Source organism: Vigna radiata, chromosome 5, assembly GCF_000741045.1.
Source record: "Vigna radiata var. radiata cultivar VC1973A chromosome 5, Vradiata_ver6, whole genome shotgun sequence".
In the NCBI taxonomy this organism is placed as follows: domain Eukaryota; kingdom Viridiplantae; phylum Streptophyta; class Magnoliopsida; order Fabales; family Fabaceae; genus Vigna; species Vigna radiata.
In genome coordinates, this window is record NC_028355.1 from 27191071 (window position 1) to 27209949 (window position 18879).

An 18879-nucleotide genomic window follows, 5' to 3' on the forward strand; every position below is an offset into this window, starting at 1 on the left:
TGCTTCAACGTCACCTGAAAAGGGTAAGAGCACGCAACACCAAAACACAGAACCACCACACACCACAGTCACTCTTAATGTACAAAATGAAAGCAAAAGATTCATGTAAAATAAAGATCAATAAAACACCCTACTGCAACTACTGAGTACGAAGAAAAAGAGTTGAATGTGGAGGAAGAGAGTCAGGACATAGGAAGAGACAGAATCTCTACGGATGAATTCAAATTTACTAAACCTTAAGGTTGTGCTCGCATGGAGTAATGCACTGGTGACGAGAATTTGGAAGCGAGGAAAGATAATGATTTGCGAAATTCGTTGTTTTCTCACTCTTCGTTGATGGGCTCAAATTTGAGGTTAGGTAAGGGAAACCCTAAAAGAAAGATATCGGTCATTAGGGTTTGACAATAGTTGAGAGAGTTTAGAAGAATTGAAAAGTTGTTTACAGTTTAAAAGAGTTTAATAACAAGACATGATAAGCTTCAACAACAGATTGTAGGTCAGTAAAATCTATCTTATGGTCAGAGTGAATATCCATCATTGTCTGCCATGAGACAGAGATTGACTTCCTTATCTTCTTCATCAGAGAAGTATAGATCCTTCCAGGTACTTATCAATGTCTTTCTCCTTCCTTGTTTAGAGAACCTAGGCTTTCTCTTTGTTTTCTCAGTATTAGGACACTCAGAATTGAAGTGTCCAAGTTTCTTACATTCATGATATACAATGAGACTTTCTTTTTGTTAATCATTCTTAGTGGTTGATCCAGGACGTTTGCCTTTCTTCCTTCTCCATATAAAGTATATCTTCTTGGAGATGAACAATGATTCATCTTCTTCTCCTTCTTCCATGGAGTCTTCTTCGCTAGTTGACTCTCTTAAAGGTTTTTCTGCTTTTGTGGGAGTTCTTCTGATAGATTTCTGAGTCTTCAGCGCTATGTTTTTTTTCTTTCTTTATAATTCCATCTTTTTTGAAGCTCTTCTTAATGAACTTTTAGGATCCAAGCTCATCCCATCAAGATTCTTTGAGATTCTTAGAACGGAAACTTGTGGTTTCCATTGCTTAGGAAGACTGCAAAGAATTTTATCAATGTTATCAAAATTATGAAACCACTTAAACATGACTTGGATGTTCTCATTGTCTAGCATGGCGAATAACTCGTATTCACGTGTTAGCAAGCTCAACTTATTTCTTTTTACTTCATTTAATCCTTTATGTGTGACAACTAGAGTATTCCACATTTTCTTTGCTCCCTTAAATGTGTGTAAACATTAGAAGAGAGAAGGGTTAAATAGTGTTAATGAAAAAAATTTTCGCAACCAATATGATAAATCACTTTTGTCGAGTATATAAATTTTGCGTAAATTGTTCAAGTGCTCGACCTTGCGATTAGTTTCAAACGATAAATTCTTTTTAAGTGTTATTGAGAATATTCGCTATCGTGTTTGTTAAAAACTTCTTCTTTAATGAATAATTTAGTCTAGGAAACTCTTATATTTAAAAATAAAAATGCTACTATAGGTTTTTATAAGAAAAACATTGAGAAAAAAATAAACAGTAAATGCACAGATATTTTTATACCGGTTCACTCCAACTAAGCTACTTTCTAGTCTCCTCTAACCTTAGAGGGTTCGCTATAATCTTCAACAAGATTACAACTGAGTATTCTCACCACTCCTGGTTTACCTAGACAATCCAGGTATTAACTTGATCGTTGCCTAGCTAAGTTTCACCCACTCCTAATTGTGTAGTATTATTCACACTCTTGGTATCCCTAGACGCTCCTAGTATCCCTGATACATTGTCTAGTTATGTTTTACTCACTTTTGGTTTTCACTAAACAATCCTAGTAAATTAACCTTACCTAGTAATCCTTAACTTGTCTGAGTTAACAACAAATGTTTTAATTCTCTTTAAAATTTGCAATCAGCTGATCACTTACAAGTCGTTGGATAGAATCTACAAACTCGATGAGTGTTTTATGACTTTTTTTTTCCTTTCTCAAACCATGAAAAATTATTGTATTGGAACATGAAGAATCTAGTCGGAATGTAAAAGTCAATGGACTTTTTAACTTAATTAACCTATGGACAACATTTTCAAGAAACTGAATTACTTACTCGACAATGATACATATTTTTCTTTACAAGTCATTCCATCTTCGACAGAAATTGTCTTTTTTAAAAATCTTCACCAAAAAAGGTTAAAGCTAATTGTTACATATGATAGAAGTTATATTACCAAAAGTAACAACGACCAAAATTCAAACTTTCAAACCGTAGAAAATACTTGTCACTTCTTCCCGTTTCGGGTTTTACTCAACCCAGACCGATCTCATTGTTACCAACACACTCCTACTAAAGATTGTGTTCATTTGAATTTGAGCTAAAGCATTACTAGCGCTTTGGCAGTTGTGCAGACGGCTCAAATGTGAAACCTTCTCAACGAAATACAAAGCCTTTCAAGCATTTAATGCAGACAACCATTTTTTTAGGCTATTAATACCTTCATTGGCATGTCATCAAAAGATTATAACTTGACAAGAGATTATTTATTCATTAAAAGTATGAACAAATATTCTTTTGGGAGCATATCGAGAAGTGGAAAAAACATATGATGTAATAATTATTAATTAATGAATTCCATTGCTTTCTAATATAGATTTTCACACTGATTTCGTTTTAGATTTTTGGTAAATATGGAAATGGAATGTAGCAAAAATGAATGAAGTCAAAAATAGAGGTGATTGAATTCGAAAAGATCAATGTGATGATTGATGAAAATAGAGTAGAACAGTAAGAATACCAAAATAAATTGTAGAAAACTAAATTATCATGGAAAGTAGAGAAATTTGTAACAAAAATCAATGAAAGTGGTGATCCAAATTAGGAAATAAACTTTACGACCTTTCTGTAAATTTAAAATTTAAAATTTTCTAAGTTGTGTAACTGTTCCAATATACAATAAAATCTTATACCATTGGTTTGAATAAAAAAACAACCTTTTTATATGGAGCATGAAAAAACATGCAATAACTCGGTTTTAATTTTTGTCGTGGAACACTTGCAAGAATAATTAAATAAAAAGTTAGTGGCTTCTACGCACATGATACAATAAATAACTTCACCTAACGAATATCCTAAAAGTATATATGCAAAAAAAACTATACATATCAGTACAAAGAGGGGGCCACAGATCACTTTCTGCAGTGGCCATGTTTGATAACCCTCCACGTTTCTCCCATTCCAATAATGACCTTTGGTGCCAACCACATCATTCTCAACAAAACCATCACCATGGATTGGTTTTCACTCCAATTCTTCAACTCTTTTGGACACAACATGGTCTAACAAACCATGTCTGCATAATCAATGAAAATAGAGAAGCCAGTTAAGAACTTTGAAGTTGGATCAGTTCCTCGTATACCTCCTGAATCCCCTTGGTGTTGGAACCACATCACGGCCAGTTTTTAACATGGCTTGGCGATCCTTAATTGTTTTATCAAACAATCTATTGTCTGGATTCTCAGCATAGCATACATAGTAACAGCTCACACAGGCATGAGGCACTGCCATGGCAATTCTGGTCTGCAGAGTCAAAAAGTTGAATATGTTAATTAATTAACACCACTTGCTCACATGTTAATCATTCATTTGTGAACTGCTACTACCAATAATCATAATAATAATACAAAAGTTGTGAGATAAAGGGTACCAACCAAAAGGTATCCAATGAGGAATGTGAGGAGGGATAAGGTAGCTGTGAAAGATTGGTGTACTTTATGGGTCCAAGCAGCTACAACAATGACACAAATAGAGCCGCTGCAAACTCCTGTGAGGAAGCAAATTGAGCTGGTTATATCAGAGTCTACAATTGACACCATGTCTTCCTTCTCAAAGAGGGCCCAAGTGTCTCGAGATGCCTTCACAAACCCTTTTCCATATGCTGCTATCTGTTTAGATGAATTCAAATTAGTTCAAACCACTTAGTTTAGTTAAATACCTGGTCTTGAACTATGCACTAATGATGTTGAATGTGCAGTCAAATAAAGTTGGAGCAAGGACCACTCTGTGAAGCAGAGGCAGTCAGATAGTGATTGTTCAGTCATAACTTCAGCACAAGCAAAATGGCCACTATAAAAATTTGAAACTCGGTAGGGGCCATGTGATGAAAGAATCCAAAGGGTATAAGACAAACAAACAAAATTATCAAGCTTACAAATAAATCTTACTTTGAGAAAACTAACCAATAAAACGTAAGAAAGGCATGTTTGTTAAAGGGCTTGTATTGTAGGAGAGAAAAATAAGAAAAAAATGAAATGAGTTTTCTATAAGTTCTTATGGAGAGGCATGTCTGAGAAAATCCTTAGCTTCTTTTAGTCATCAGAACACAATTATGGTAGGCTCAATAGGGAAAACTCAATTTTACCAGAACTGAGAGATTAACAAATGAGAATCACACATTGACTGAATTTCATGAAGTGCAGTTATGTATACCGATTACTCAGTTAATTTGGAAAGTTACCTGAACGTATGCCCAGCCATTGCCATTTCTGAAAACGGAATCCATGACTCTTAAACAACAACGAGCACAGCAGAACATGAATTCATCTTCTCCCTCAAGCAAATTGAGTCCCCGTGCAACAATCCTCAGGGCCTCAATTGCAGGAACAAAGAGAGACCCCAAACAAGCACTTCCAAGATTACGCGTCAGAGCTCTCAGAAAACAAAATTGGGTGCTAGATTGCATTCCTCTTAGGTAATACAAAGCAATGGCCCTACTAACAGTGATGTTAACCACATTCCTCATGACCTCAGTAGTCCATTGCAAACTCAGCACCAACACAATGATGGTTAAAGGAGGAAAATAGAAGTTTAGTGCTCCAATCACAGCTAAAATCCACAGAGATATCCACAAGAATCCAGCCCCAAGAACATGATATGTAGGTTTGTTCAGATCAGGGAATTTGGAAACAGGTTGAAGAGACAAACTCAAGACCTTACAGCAAAACTTAATTCTGTGACTAACCCAACAAGCATATAAACCATTGCCAATTGCAAAAGCAATGAAACACACTCCAACACCATCGGTGGCAGGCTTTTGAAAGCAAATAAGGAGAATCCCAGCAGCCAGAGACATAACAAAAGTAAACCAAAGTATGAAATGAAGCATCAAAGTGGGCCATTTCCTGATCGCCCCTTGCCAAATGAACGCAAGGATTATGCTCATAAAAGATGACGCCTCCACTTGTGGAAGAAAATACTTTAACACGTCTTTCTCTTTCCTCTTGGTAGATTCCGAGTTTTGGATAAGCCCTTGAACTCCTTTGAACACAAGAAAGCACACCAACGCAACAGCTATAAACATATGGAGAACAAAGAGAAACAAGGATATTCTGTTGGTATATTTTCTCGAATTCAGATTCGCCACTTCGGGTTGCTGTTAAAACAGGGGAATAGAATAATACCTTATAAGATTGTAACATTCAAAAATTCACAAAAATAACAACAAGCACAACACATACAGAATACTGCAAACTCAAGGAACCCATTACAATTTTCCTTAAAAAAATTGAGTTGAACAAGGCATTTCACTCATCTGCAGAGAGAAAGAAAAGTACCTGTAGTGGGGTTGGAGTGGAGCGCGTGTGAGTATGAGGACGTTGAGCTTGAGCAGCAGAAGGAGTTGCAGCTCTGGTGGAACTATTGATCACAATTCTCAAAGGGTTCGTGGGGTTCAACCTGTGGAAACCTGCGAGATGAGATTCTTCATGATCATCCACAACATCATTGCTCTGAACCTTTCTCTCTTCTTCAACATCCACTTCCCCTTTCTCCAAGTCTTCCTCCTTCTTTACTCCAACCACGGTTTCATTCTCTTTCTCAACCACCACCTACCACGCCAAAAACAAAAGAAAGATTAAAACTTGGCACAGAATAGCAACCCCCTTAGACACAAAAAGGCTGAAACCATAAACTCACAGGCTCTCCGGCACCCATTGGCGGCGGCGACGGCGGCGGCGTTGCGGTGTGTCAGCTGGGTTGAGAAACGAATGTTGGTAGAGAGATGACGTTACTGTCTTGAACTGTTATATTTTATTTTCATTTGGACATTTTTTTTTACCATGCCTTTGCCTTCTAAGAAAGTATCTTTTATGTTGGACCCACGAGTTGCGAACTGCAAACATGCCACAACAGCGCGTGGAGCAACGCCGCCATCACGTGTCAGAAGAAAACACAGCACGTGGAAATAGGTTCGTAAAACGCGAATATTTTATCGGACATGCAAGGAAAGTGCAGAATTAGAAAGTAAATGTTTGCGTAACATGCTTGTTCCTTAATAATAAATAAATGAACATTTTTTGTTTTTTGAAAAATGTTAATCTTTCGTTTGTAACTCCGTTAACATAAGAAGTGCTTTTACGATGTTTTTTTTTTTCGTAGTTGACACATTTTTACATGAGCTCTGTTTACTGAGTTGGGGTGTCGTGTAGCGAGTTGGAGAGCAGCCACAAAGTATGTGGGCCTTCGCTATACAGGGCACTTTGAAAAAGGGAAAGGAAATAGGAATTGAGGATAATGATCACAAACCCTTCTCCAAAACTTCATCATTAACGATGAGTTTTAACAAATTTCTTTCGGATTGTAACATTCGATATATACTGTGGTTAGATTTTTATTTTTTTTTTTTTCAAATCCTTTCGATTACATATACTTGGGTTTCGAGAGTCATATAGGTTAACTAAGAGACTTCGTATATTTGTGGGTCTATTACTTGTAGACCAATAATTCTGGTAAAATACTTTTAAATGGACTATTCTGATTGATCATCTTAATCAATCATTTTATTCGACCATCTTAAATGATCATCTTAACTGGTCACATTGATAAATCACTTTGATCAATCATCTTTGTTGGTCATTCTAGTCTTTTACTCGAATCGATTTATCATAGAATAAATGTCAGATTAACACTTAACGAATGATAACACAAATCAATCAACTAATGTTGATTAAGGTATAATTGTGTCGTGATTAGGTCAATAAAAAGGTAAAAGTTCGTAAAAATGACTATAAATAAAGGTCTAAGGTATGGTTGTTCAGACATATGCATTATAGCATTTAATACCCTTTCAATAAGCCACCTACTGACTTTAGAATTATAGTATCTGCTCCAGATACCATACGAGCGGTTTGGAACCATGTCAGATCTTAGAGACCGAACCGACAAGAGATGAAGGCAGTACAGGACAAGCAATTACAAGTACTCGATCAACTCTATTGAAATATTTTCGCGCCCATCGTGGGGTCAAGCGAGTATTTCATTTAATCCATGGTAACCACAAAGAACATGACAAACAATATAGTAATGGAAGACGTCAACAAGCAATATATCAACCATCCGCCTTTAACCTTTCAGCCTTAACCATTCGATCAATCACTTTATCTTAACCATTCAGCCTCAACCATTTTGTCCCATCACGTCATTCTGTTCAGCCAATTGACCTCAATCATTTGACATCATCCTCTTGACTTGTTTGGTCAGTCGACCTGTTCATCCACTTGGCCTTAACTATTCAACTCGCCCATTTGCCCTCAACATCTCGGTCTCGATCTCTTTATAAACTTTTCAATCTAGACATTTCTGTCTAAACCATTCGGCCTCAACCATTCGACCTAAATTCTTTGTCAACTTTTCAATCATGATATTTCGACCTCAACCATTCGGCCTGAAATTCTTTGTCGACTTTTCAATCTTAATATTTTGACTTGAACCATTCAACCTAAATTTCTCTGTCAACTTTTTAGTCTTTAACATTTTGACCTCAACCATTCAACCTCAACCCTTCTACCTGAATTTCTTTGTTTACTTTTCAGTCTTGACATTTTGGCCTCAATCATTCGACTTCAGCAATTTGGCCTCAACCATCTGGCCTCAACCATCTGGCCTCATTCTTTTGGCCTGTTCAACTAATCGACCTATTTGTCCAATCGACTTATTCATCCAATCAACATATTTAGTCATTTGGCCTTAACCATTCAACCTCAACACGTCGGCCTTAACATTCAACCTCAACCATTCTGTCTGAATTTCTATGTCGACATTTTAGTCTTGACACTTTCGACCTCAACCACTCGACCTAAATTTCTTTATTTACTTTTCAGTCTTGACATTTCAGCCTCAATCATTCGCTCGACCATTTGGCCTCAACCATTTGGCCTTTTTGGCCAATTGACCACAACTTCTTCGTTTGATCCTCTCAGAGTCAAACTAAAACATTCAGTTAAAAACGAATTCCAACCAAAAAAACTTCTTCCAAAAATTCTATTGGATAAAGACGATTTCTAATTAAGAAAATTCTCTCAAAATTTTCATTAAGTAAAGACGAATTCTAACTAAATAATCAAACTAAAACATTCAACTAAAAACATTCAACTAAAAATTTTATCTCATCTGAAATTTTATTTATCATATTTTTTGCTATCTTAGTATCTAAGCTTCTCATACCTTGGTTCTTCTCAACATCTTCATCTTCCTATTTCTTGTTTTTATCTTGTTCAAGAACACTAGATGCTTCCTCCTCCTTGACTTCAATAGCCTTCTTCATCTCCTCAAGGTCAGTCATCTGTTTATTCATAATCCCTATCCGCTGAATTTCTTAATCTTTTTGTTTGAATTTCTTCTTCAGGTTTTCCTTCTTCACATTTATTGCACCATTTACCGAGATCACTTCATCCATTGTTGGCATCGATCTCTCTATGTTCACACTCTTTACATCCGTGCTTTTTGTCATCAACAAGATTCCACACTCTTCTTCCACATCTCCACTAAGGAGATTTCTCTCCTCCTTTGTCTCAGTCTGACAATACTTTGCAATGTGGTCAATCTTAGCACAATTGTAGCATTTCTTCGATTTGTAATCATTCGCATAGTAGTCATGCTTGCCCCACTTAAAACACTCAGCTCTTGACCGATCTCCTTACCCTTTTCCTTGTCCTCAATCACGCCAATTTTACTAGCCATTTTGCTTTTCACTACCATCCTCAAAATTTCCTCGGCCACGTTCACCTCGTCCTCGGCCTACTTAGTCTTTCTCTCTAGGACCTCGATTTTAAGTATTTCGAGTTTCATTCTAGTCAAACTATGCTTGTAGTGCTTGATTTTCAGGTTAATTCTTTTTCTTTTTCTTCCTTAATTCGTGGGTCTTTAATAACCCAGCTAACTCCTCCACAATGAGAGTTGACAAATCCTTTGTTTCTTCAATAGTGACCATGATACTTTCAAAATCATCCGTTAGATTTCTCAATATCTTTTCTACAATCCAGTTAGGATGCACCTCTTCTTCGTTCATTCCGAGTTGGTTGTCCATCTTCTGCACTCGAGCTATAAACTCGACAACTCCCTCATTTTCATCCATCTCCATATTTTCAAACTCTCTTCTGAGAGTTTGTACTTGAACCTGCCTCACATAGATAGTACAAAGTTGACTTGTCTTTCACCCGTGTCTTTTTCAATGCAGCAAACTGGGTCATTGTCTGATGTTCATCATCCGTAGGTTCATTGTACCCATCCCTTATTATGTCTCATACATCTTGGGATCCAAGAAGAACCTTTATCTACAAAGACCAATTGTCGTAATTGATCTTTTCCAACAATTGTGACACACTCATTTTGTTGACTACCTTTGTCATCTTTCTCATAAAACAATCAAGCACTCATTGTTTCCTTCATGGTGTTTGACTCTCCTCTCCCTCTATTTTTTTTTTCTCTCGATACTCAGAGCATAAAGCTATACCACTTTAATAAAAAAAAAAAGTGTGATGCATAAGAGTATTTGACTCTAAATCACTATAGTAATTCTCATTGAATCTTGACATCCTTTAAATAGGTGTAAATATGATCTTGGACCAATTACAAATAATATAAACTATAAGAAAATATCAAGTAACTCAAAATAAAAATAACTACTTAATTTGTCTTTATCTTATATCAACAAAATAAAATAATAATACACCTAAATAAATGGAAAATCAAAAATATTAATCCTTATTTTATCTTTATCAAAATCAAACTAAATATTATTATATCCGAAATAATAAAATAAAACTCAAACAATATTACTAATAAAATTTAAGTTTATCTTAATAACCTGCACCTTCTCCATTTTTTATGTTTTCCCAAATAATGTTAAAATTCTCTTTAAAATGTTTTTTTTCACTCTAAAATGTTAATATACTTTTGGTGGTTGGAAATCCCTTTTTCTAAATCTCTTTGTACATGGTTCATTGTGGTTTTCCTTTTAGAACACTACTTAGTGAAATTGTTGGACAAAAATCACTATTGTTTTACTTTTTAACTTCATTAGAAACTACAAATGGTAAGACCAATATGTTTAATGTACTTACACCTCTCTTACTCTGCCTTTTTTTGTTTTGTTTGCAGTTTCTCAAACCCTACTCCCCTCACTTTATATTACTTGTAAGGTCTAATCTTTATTCATGTTTTAAGTGTTTCGGGTAAAAAGTCAAGGTTAATGGTTCGAGTTGTGTTATGTCGTCCAAAATTCAAATGCTATCTAGAAACCAAGCTTTCGTTTGTCCAAACCATTATAAAGGTACTTGTAGAAAGTTAACTCAACCTTTGACAGATAATAATTAATGCAATAGTTAATGCACGTAACCTATCTTTTTACCTCAAATATTTATTTATAGATTTCGTGGTAGGTTTTTTTTTTTTTCTATTAACATTAGCTTAATTATGGCCCCATTATAGGTAATCATACTTTACACTTAAGTTGATCAACTTTAGAGTTAATTTACTCTGGGGTTGTTCATCCCGATCAGTCCAATTCGTGGTTGATCGGTCTATGTGGTGGTTAGTCGAACTCGTTGTTCTGCTTGCTGAGTTAGTGGTTGACTGTGTGAGTTTGTACATGACCGACCAATCTTGCTAACTTGTGCTCTAAGTTGGTGCATGACCTGTCAACCTGTCTGGTGGTTGGTCGGGCTCACTAGCTTGTGTTCCAAGTTGTACATGGTTGATCATCTTGTTTGGTGATCGATCGATCTCGACGATGTGTACTCCATGTTGTAGGTATGGACTCTGAGTTGTGGAACCTTTATCCGGGCTAGTGTATGATCAATTGACTTGTTTGACATGTCAACCAAGCTCATTGGTTTCTAATCCAGACTGGTACGCAACTGGCCGAGTTCATTGGTTGACCACCTGGGCTATAGTTGACCGTTTAGGCTATGGCTAATCGGATGGTCATACGATATAATAAGATATTTTTATGTTAGATGAGCCTAATTAGTGTAAATATCGTCTTTTCATACATTGCACATCCTATTTCGTTCAAATTATTTTTCCAAATTCTACGACCATGACTTGTCCAATGGTCAAACTGTCAAGATATAAACGAAAGTCCCATATCGGATAAAAAACATGAGATGGACATAAGTTTATATACACATGAGATACCTCTATTGATAAGAGGCCTTTTAGAGTGATATCAAAAACAAATTCATGAGGGTTTGGCCTAGAGTGGACAATATCTTATCATTGTGAGGAACTATGTGTGTTGCCCCTCCTTACAATTGGTATCAAAAGCCGATAGTTGGTGTCCGACTTAGATGAGTATGCCCCTCCATGGTAAGGTGAAGCCTTGACAAGCAGCCGATGGCAAACAACCAAATGAATCATGGGAGGTGGAAAGTAAAAGATGCTCAAGAAAGACTTTTTGAAATGGTACCAAAAGTAAATCTGTAAGAACTTGATCTAAAGTGAACAATATCTTACCATTGGAGAGATCTTTCTGTTAACCCTCCCTACACATATGTCTATAATGTTACACCTTATAACCCACATTATATATATATATATATATATATATATATATATATATATATATATATATATATATATTACAATACTTTATATATTTTACACAGTTTATATTACACACTTCATTTTCTACGCTAGGAGGGAAAGGAATATTATTTAATTACCGTTCCTTCTTCAACTGCTAATCTTCAAGCGCCTGGAGGAAAAATGTAAAAGGGAAGATTCACTTAAACTGTAGGAGACATATATTAACAAGCCAAACGAATTTAATTCTACATCAGATGTATATAATAAAACATAACTTTCGTAAATGTTAAATTAATAAATAAATGAAAGCATATACCTATTAGTCTATTAGCCTCTACCACCATAACCTTTCCAAGTTCACATATATCTTTCTACCTTCAAAATAGTTCAAAGCCTTATTTTTAAAAAAAAAAATATATTTAAATAAAATCAGATTTAACATCCAGAACACAACCTAACCTATCTATATCAAATTAAATTGATTGACTTTGTCATTTGTCTTTGACTTATGAGTTGGCTAAAAAGACAGTACTGACCCAAATGTAAATACGCATCGCTTCCACGCAACCTAAAGAGAATCCCTTTACGGTAAGTTATCTTTGTTTTCTTCTACACCTCTATCTTTCTCCTCCACACACTCACATTCCTTACTTCTTCATACCATTACACCAAAACAAACAAAATTATTATTAATAATATTTACGTTTAACATGTGCAAAATCTATCATTCACGTCAAATTATCTCATCCATAAATATTACAAAAAAAAATATGATATATAAATTATCACTTAGTTCATTCATTATTCATCAGAGATGTATAAAAAAATCAATAGTTACCCTTCTAGGTTTACGTTCTTTTGAAAGTTGGAATATGATGAAATGAGATAAGACATGAATATGGTAAAACCCAAAAGAATAAAAATAAATTAATATTAATCTTACTTAATGATAGAATTTTCACTATGAAAAGGAATAGATTATAATATGTGACAATGATGATGAAAAAAATAGTAAAATAATGGTAATTATAATATACAAAATAACTATGATAATAAATATAACATAATAATAATACTAACTATATTCTAATAATAATAACAATGCATAGTTGTTATAATAAAATGAACGAGACAATAATATTATTAACAAAGACAACAATAAACCTATTTTAATTAGGAGTGATTTTCAATTTAAATTGATATTAAAGTAAAAATGTAAACTCTATTTTATTTCTTTACCTGATAACATTAAAATAGAAATGGTCATACTACATTTTTATTTAACATCTTTTAGTTTTTTCTAAATGACATCAATAGTTTGGTTTGTATTCTTTTAACAAAATCAGTTCTGAATTAAAATATGAAAAGGGTCGTGGGATTTAATTTTTAAACAAAAAAAAAGAAGACTTTTTCAGCCATGCCAAATTATAATTAATCAACTGGAAAACCATTTTTTATCTATTTAAAGCAAAATTAGTGTGAAATTGTACTATTTGAAAACGACGCTGGTGGGGTGGGTGGATCATTAGGTAGCCAGAATATTCTGGATGAAATAACTAAATGGGTCGGATAAGCGTGACCCGCCAATCTATTCAAACGGGTTTTGGTATTTTTAGTTTTCAATCTGATTTGGGATGTTCGGTTTAACGTGTCAATACCTAAATCAGAAATAAGATGGAATGTTTGCCAACTCCATTCTTTTAAAAATAATAATATAGTTTAAAATTTTATTTTTTAATTATATTATTTACAAAATTCAAATGAATAATATTGTAATTTTAACATGATACTTCTAAAGTTCAAACTATTCTTTTAAAATTAACTAATTAAAAAAAAGTAAAAAAATAAATATATTAAGCGACTTTTTAATATGTATATTAAACTCAATAAATTTTAAAAAATAAAATAACGGACTAACGCGAGTTCAAACAAAAAAGTCACACCAAGTCCAACAAAAAAGCTGTATTTACACATTAAACTATTTTTAATTTTTCAAATTTGGTGTTTAAAAGAAATTAAAGTATATTTTACTAATTTTAAGAGAATAACTAAAATATAATTAAATCTTAAATTTGAACCAAATCTTACTCATTGAAATTTTTTTTACTCAAATATTTATCTAAAAAATAATTAAATTTATTTCTTTATAGAAAACATGTTTATAAAGTTTATATTAATAAAAAAATATTAGTTCAAATATATATATATATATATATATATATATATATATTCTTTTTTTTTTCAATATTAGGTATATATTTTCAATTATGTGTTAAAGTTTATAAAAAAAAGATATGTTGGAATTATTTATTAATATTTTAAAAATATGTAATAATTTTAATTTCTATATATGATGTATTAAGTAAATTTTAAAAAATATATAATATGTCAGATTATAAATTTTGACAAATAATTTTAATTAAATCAACGTGATCTAATTAAAAAAAATCATACAAATCATACCAATGTGATGTGATAAAAAGGAAAGAGAATCTTTGAAGCAAGTCGAAACATATCTAGGATCTTGCAACATGTCTCTGTTCATTAACTCTTGTTCTAAACTCTGAAAACCTGGAGAAGCAGCAGATTTTCATGTTCCTTTTTCACTAAATTAAAGGTAATTTCTCCCTAAACAAGTCAAGGTTTAATGATTCTGATTGTTTTTAAGCTCGAATTGATAAAAAATCATAGTCCACTTTTATTGTAAAGGCAGTTCATGATGTATCGCATGCTTTGTTTGCTCGGGGATAAAACAGGATCAATTCGGCGTTAAGAACTACGAAATTTTTAATTTGGCTCTTTTTCTTGTCTATTATCACAGGAAATCGAGTGAAGTTTGCAGTGAACCGTTTTTGCTGTTATAGTTGATCACAGTTTCTGGGTATGGAAACTCTTTCTTATGGGTCAGCACCATGCTGTCAAGTTGTAAACTCAAAGTGGAAATTGGTTGAAAACAGTTTGAATTCACGTCAATCAATAGTTTCTTCTATAGGAAAACTAGGAGGTTGTTACACCAACACTACTTCAACATGTGGGTCTTTGAGATTTTGTGATATGGGCCGGGTGCAGCTAAGAGGCTCTAAAAGACTCAATTTCAAAGTTTGTAGTGGGAGTTATGATGGTTATGTGATTGAGGAGGGAGCAAGGGATATTTCAGGGGTAGAGGAGCTTGCAACAAAGGTTCTGATTCCAGGTCTACCTGATGGTTCAAATGGTGAATCTGGTGCAGAAATAAGTAGTTGCTTTTGGAGATGGAAGCCTAAACTCAACGTGCACTATGAGAAAGCAGGGTGCGAAAACGTGGATTCTCCTAATGTTCTCTTTCTGCCAGGTTTTGGTGTTGGCTCTTTCCATTATGAGAAGCAACTTAAGGATTTGGGACGTGACTACAGAGTTTGGGCTCTGGATTTTCTAGGCCAAGGGATGTCTTTGCCTTTTGAAGACCCTGCTCCTCTGTCTAAGGAAGAGGTTGCATCGAATGAAGGTATTTCTTCATGGGGTTTTGGAGATGAAACTGAACCGTGGGCGGCTAAGCTTGTTTACTCAGTTGATCTGTGGCAAGACCAAGTTCGTTGCTTTGTAGAAGAGGTAAGGCACATGAATTGTTTGTTAATATTCCTTTTTTAGCTATCTGAGTCCAGTTTTTTAGCTACATGATAGAGCTGTTCTAGGTGAATTTGCATCTTTCGTTCGGTAGTTTTAGATTTCTTGTTGTAAGATGCGATAACATCGTCACAAGTCTACATCTAACAATTTAAGCTTTTGGACTGGTTGGTTTGTCACATGGCACCAAAGATTTGTTAATGGGGTGAAAAATTTTCTACTACTAGCTAGTTCTCTGATTTTATTAATATTCGTAGTGGGGACTGGATCAGTAAGTGTTCTCATTTGCTGTTCTTTCGTTCCTTTGGTTGCTCTAGTACACATCTAGTTGATTATTATCGGGATATTTCTTGTGCCCCTATTTTTTCTGAGGATGCACCATTTTGTCCCTCCTCCAATATCTAGAGTTGCTGACTGTGAAACCATTACTGCCACGACAATAAAAGTATTGCCACGGCCATTAAATTATTCTATGCTGCAAAAATTTGGTTCATATGCTTGATTGCTTCTAAAAGAGCCGTGAACAATAGTCAGTATTTCAATGTTCCATATACTTGTGATGTTTTATGAAATCTCTAATGAAAATCTAAATAAGAGAATAAACCTGCTGTATCTCAAATACTTTTACATTAAATGTTTTATCTTTCTTAGATCTTTGTAACCTACTGCAATCTTTTGCTCTAAATATTATTATAACAACATTGGCTAATCTGAAAAATAGTTGATGCAAAGGATTTTGATATTCTATAATTTGAGAGGATTAGTTTTAATATGAAGCTAATTTGCTTTTGGAAATTAATCATTGAAGAAATGATCCAAATTAATTATTTGTTACAACAGGTCATTGGTGAACCAGTCTACCTCGTGGGCAACTCACTAGGAGGATTGGTTGCATTGTATTTTGCAGCGTGCAACCCTCATTTAGTGAAAGGTGTCACGTTGCTTAATGCAACACCTTTTTGGGGGTTTCTTCCAAATCCAATAAAAAATCCAAGACTAGCCAAAATATTTCCATGGGCTGGAACTTTCCCCCTACCTTCAAGTATAAAGAAACTTACTGAGTTGTTGTAAGTATGGATTTATTTTTATGTATTGCTTCATTTCTATCTTTTCCGCTGACATGATTTCAATATTTTAATTAAGAACTTGAATACAAGTAGAGTTTATGCATGTTACGTACTTATCCATTAATATGTGAGTGGTAAATAAGAAACCCTGCTTAGTGAACCTGGTGTTCTATTTTGAAGAAGAAATTTTACAACACTATTAACAACAACATCACTCCATTAACCCTGAAGAAACTATCGTACAGACAAAGCCACTGAGGTTTATTACCATTAACCCTAAAATATGTATTACAATGAGGAAGATTGTTTTGGATGGTTTATTTTTTTGTCCTTGATGTGTTCAGGACGAGTGTCTGAGGCATCATTTCGTAATGTTCATAATTGGTGAGAGGGATAGTGAACCTCCAGGTGTACTCAATTGTATGTTTTCCATTAACCTGACATTTTATAATCTTTTATCTTTTAGGTGGGAGAAAATTTCTGATCCTAAAAGCATTGCTGAGGTACTTAGTCAGGTTTATGCAGATCACTCCATAAATGTAGATAACGTTTTTTCACGCATAGTTGAAACCACAAGGCATCCAGCTGCAGCTGCATCATTTGCCTCAATAATGTTTGCTCCTCAGGGAGAACTATCCTTCGGTGAAACATTATCCAGGTATATATTACAAGCTCTCTGTAGTGAAACACTAACCTTCACTCAAACCGGTACGAGATATGCATGAATTCACGAAGGATTTTCATGGTTTCTGCATTTTAGATGTCGAGGAAACAATGTGCCAATCTGTCTCATGTATGGAAAAGAAGATCCCTGGGTGGGGCCACTTTGGGGATTCCAGGTTCAAAGGCAGGTGCCTGATGCTCCATATTATCAAATCAGCCCTGCTGGTCACTGCCCTCATGACGAAGTTCCTGAGGTATGAAAAATCCTCTCATCAGATTGAAAATTTCATCTGTGTGCTTTTTAATTGCAATCTGAGACCATGAAGATTAAAAGTTTATCAATTTTACATGATAATAAACATGCACTCAAAATTGGATTATGGAACTACTGCTACATTGCTTAATGAATAGGAATAATTTCTTCCATGTGGTTGCCTTTCTCTATTGAGAAATGTTAACAACACATTATCCACTATTATTGGGAGTAGTTGAAAATCACCAATTTTAGTGGGTTCAACTTTTCATCTGTCGTTTTTTCCCTCTTGTTTCTACATATTCCCCTTGAAAACGGGGTGGGTTAGACAAGAGGAAATGTCGTTTCCCTCATTGTTAGAAACACTTTTTCTGTAACTGGGTTTCATTAGAAAGGATAATACCAAACTGAATCATACATAAAGGTAAATAAAACCCAGAAAAGAGTTTGCTAGTTTCTCTTTTCTATTTTGTATACATCCCATTATTTTGCATATTATCTAATAGGGAAGAATTGATCTGGAATTTGTTATTTTTCTTATCTTGCCAGAATTACTTGTCGAGTTACTCAACTTTGTCAGGCTTGAGAGTTTAGAAAAGAGTGTTAATATTTAACTTTATGAAGTTCTTCAAATTGATTATAGGAATTTATTGAAATTTAACGTTTATTAATTTGTATTCCTTGTATATTATGATTGTCATGATCATCATCTCAAAAATTAATACTAGAAGTTTCTTTGCAGATCATAAATTTCTTACTTCGTGGGTGGATCAGAAACCTTGAGTCTCAGGGTTCTGTGTCATTACCACTGCTTGAAGATGTAGACAGTATAAAGCACACGGTTATTGACAAGGAATTAGAATTTCCCAGAGAAGGTTCAAGAAGGTCAGCGATGGTGAGATTTTTCACTTCCAATGTCTCACTTTGGGACAGGATAAGATCTTTGATCAAATTTCAATCAAAGTACAAAAATATTCTGGCACCCAAATCTCAGTGACGTGGTGAAGCTCATGGCATGGATCTTCAAATGTAAATCAACTTTTATAGTGATTAATTAAAAGAAGTAGGTTAGTGTATTACTATCATCACTATCAAGAAGTTATATTTAGATTCAGAACCATCACATATTTGTAACTTCAATTTACTGTGTTTATAATAGTGGATTAATGATTGAATTGATTAAGAACAGTGAATTAATTATAATTGAATAATGTAACATAATATTAGAATTAAAAATAAAAAATAAAAAAACACGCTTCTATTTAAGGTAAAATAAGCATTGAAGTCGTAAAATTTTATTCTACTTGTTATTCTTCTAAGATAAAAACTAGTTTTAAATGTGACTATGGACGGGTTCACGGATTGATATTTCCTTCAGTGTATTTTTTTATGTTAATAAATATATATATATATATATATATATATATAT

The 18879-nt window shown here is 34.0% G+C and overlaps 2 protein-coding genes across 3 annotated transcripts; one reads left to right on the top strand and one right to left on the bottom strand.

Moving 5' to 3' along the window:
* Positions 1-2973: 2973 nt before the first annotated feature.
* LOC106762807 (protein PNS1) lies at positions 2974-6163 on the bottom strand. Its single transcript, XM_014646879.2, has 5 exons — positions 5976-6163; positions 5615-5887; positions 4519-5433; positions 3713-3946; positions 2974-3581 (listed from the first exon to the last, which is right to left on the bottom strand). Exons 1-5 carry the CDS (start codon positions 5991-5993, stop codon positions 3405-3407), a joined length of 1617 nt encoding a protein of 538 aa, XP_014502365.1. The 5' UTR covers positions 5994-6163; the 3' UTR covers positions 2974-3404.
* An 8176-nt stretch (positions 6164-14339) lies between these two features.
* On the top strand, positions 14340-18625 carry LOC106762849 (pheophytinase, chloroplastic). 2 transcript variants are annotated; one of them, XM_014646939.2, is made up of 6 exons: positions 14340-14481; positions 14686-15452; positions 16308-16534; positions 17001-17192; positions 17295-17451; positions 18193-18625. In XM_014646939.2, the coding sequence occupies exons 2-6, from the start codon at positions 14748-14750 to the stop codon at positions 18445-18447; spliced, it is 1536 nt and encodes a 511-aa protein (XP_014502425.1). In that variant the 5' UTR covers positions 14340-14481; positions 14686-14747; the 3' UTR covers positions 18448-18625. The 2 variants fall into 2 exon arrangements, with proteins under 2 accessions (XP_014502425.1, XP_022636988.1); XM_022781267.1 differs by lacking the exon at positions 18193-18625 and having other exon boundaries at positions 17295-17457.
* The last annotated feature ends 254 nt before the right edge of the window (positions 18626-18879 follow it).

What these genes read in the sequence shown, in the direction of transcription:
- LOC106762807 (XM_014646879.2), bottom strand. An exon ending in CCACTCCAACCCCACTACAG is followed by an intron (nt 5,434 to 5,614) that starts GTACTTTTCTTT and finishes CTGTTTTAACAG; the next exon opens with CAACCCGAAGTGGCGAATCT. An exon ending in ATGGCTGGGCATACGTTCAG is followed by an intron (nt 3,947 to 4,518) that starts GTAACTTTCCAA and finishes TCATCTAAACAG; the next exon opens with ATAGCAGCATATGGAAAAGG.
- LOC106762849 (XM_014646939.2), top strand. Translation starts at nt 14,748, where the DNA reads ATGGAAACTCTTTCTTATGGGTCAGCACCATGCTGTCAAGTTGTAAAC. An exon ending in TTCGTTGCTTTGTAGAAGAG is followed by an intron (nt 15,453 to 16,307) that starts GTAAGGCACATG and finishes TTGTTACAACAG; the next exon opens with GTCATTGGTGAACCAGTCTA. An exon ending in CTCATGACGAAGTTCCTGAG is followed by an intron (nt 17,452 to 18,192) that starts GTATGAAAAATC and finishes GTTTCTTTGCAG; the next exon opens with ATCATAAATTTCTTACTTCG.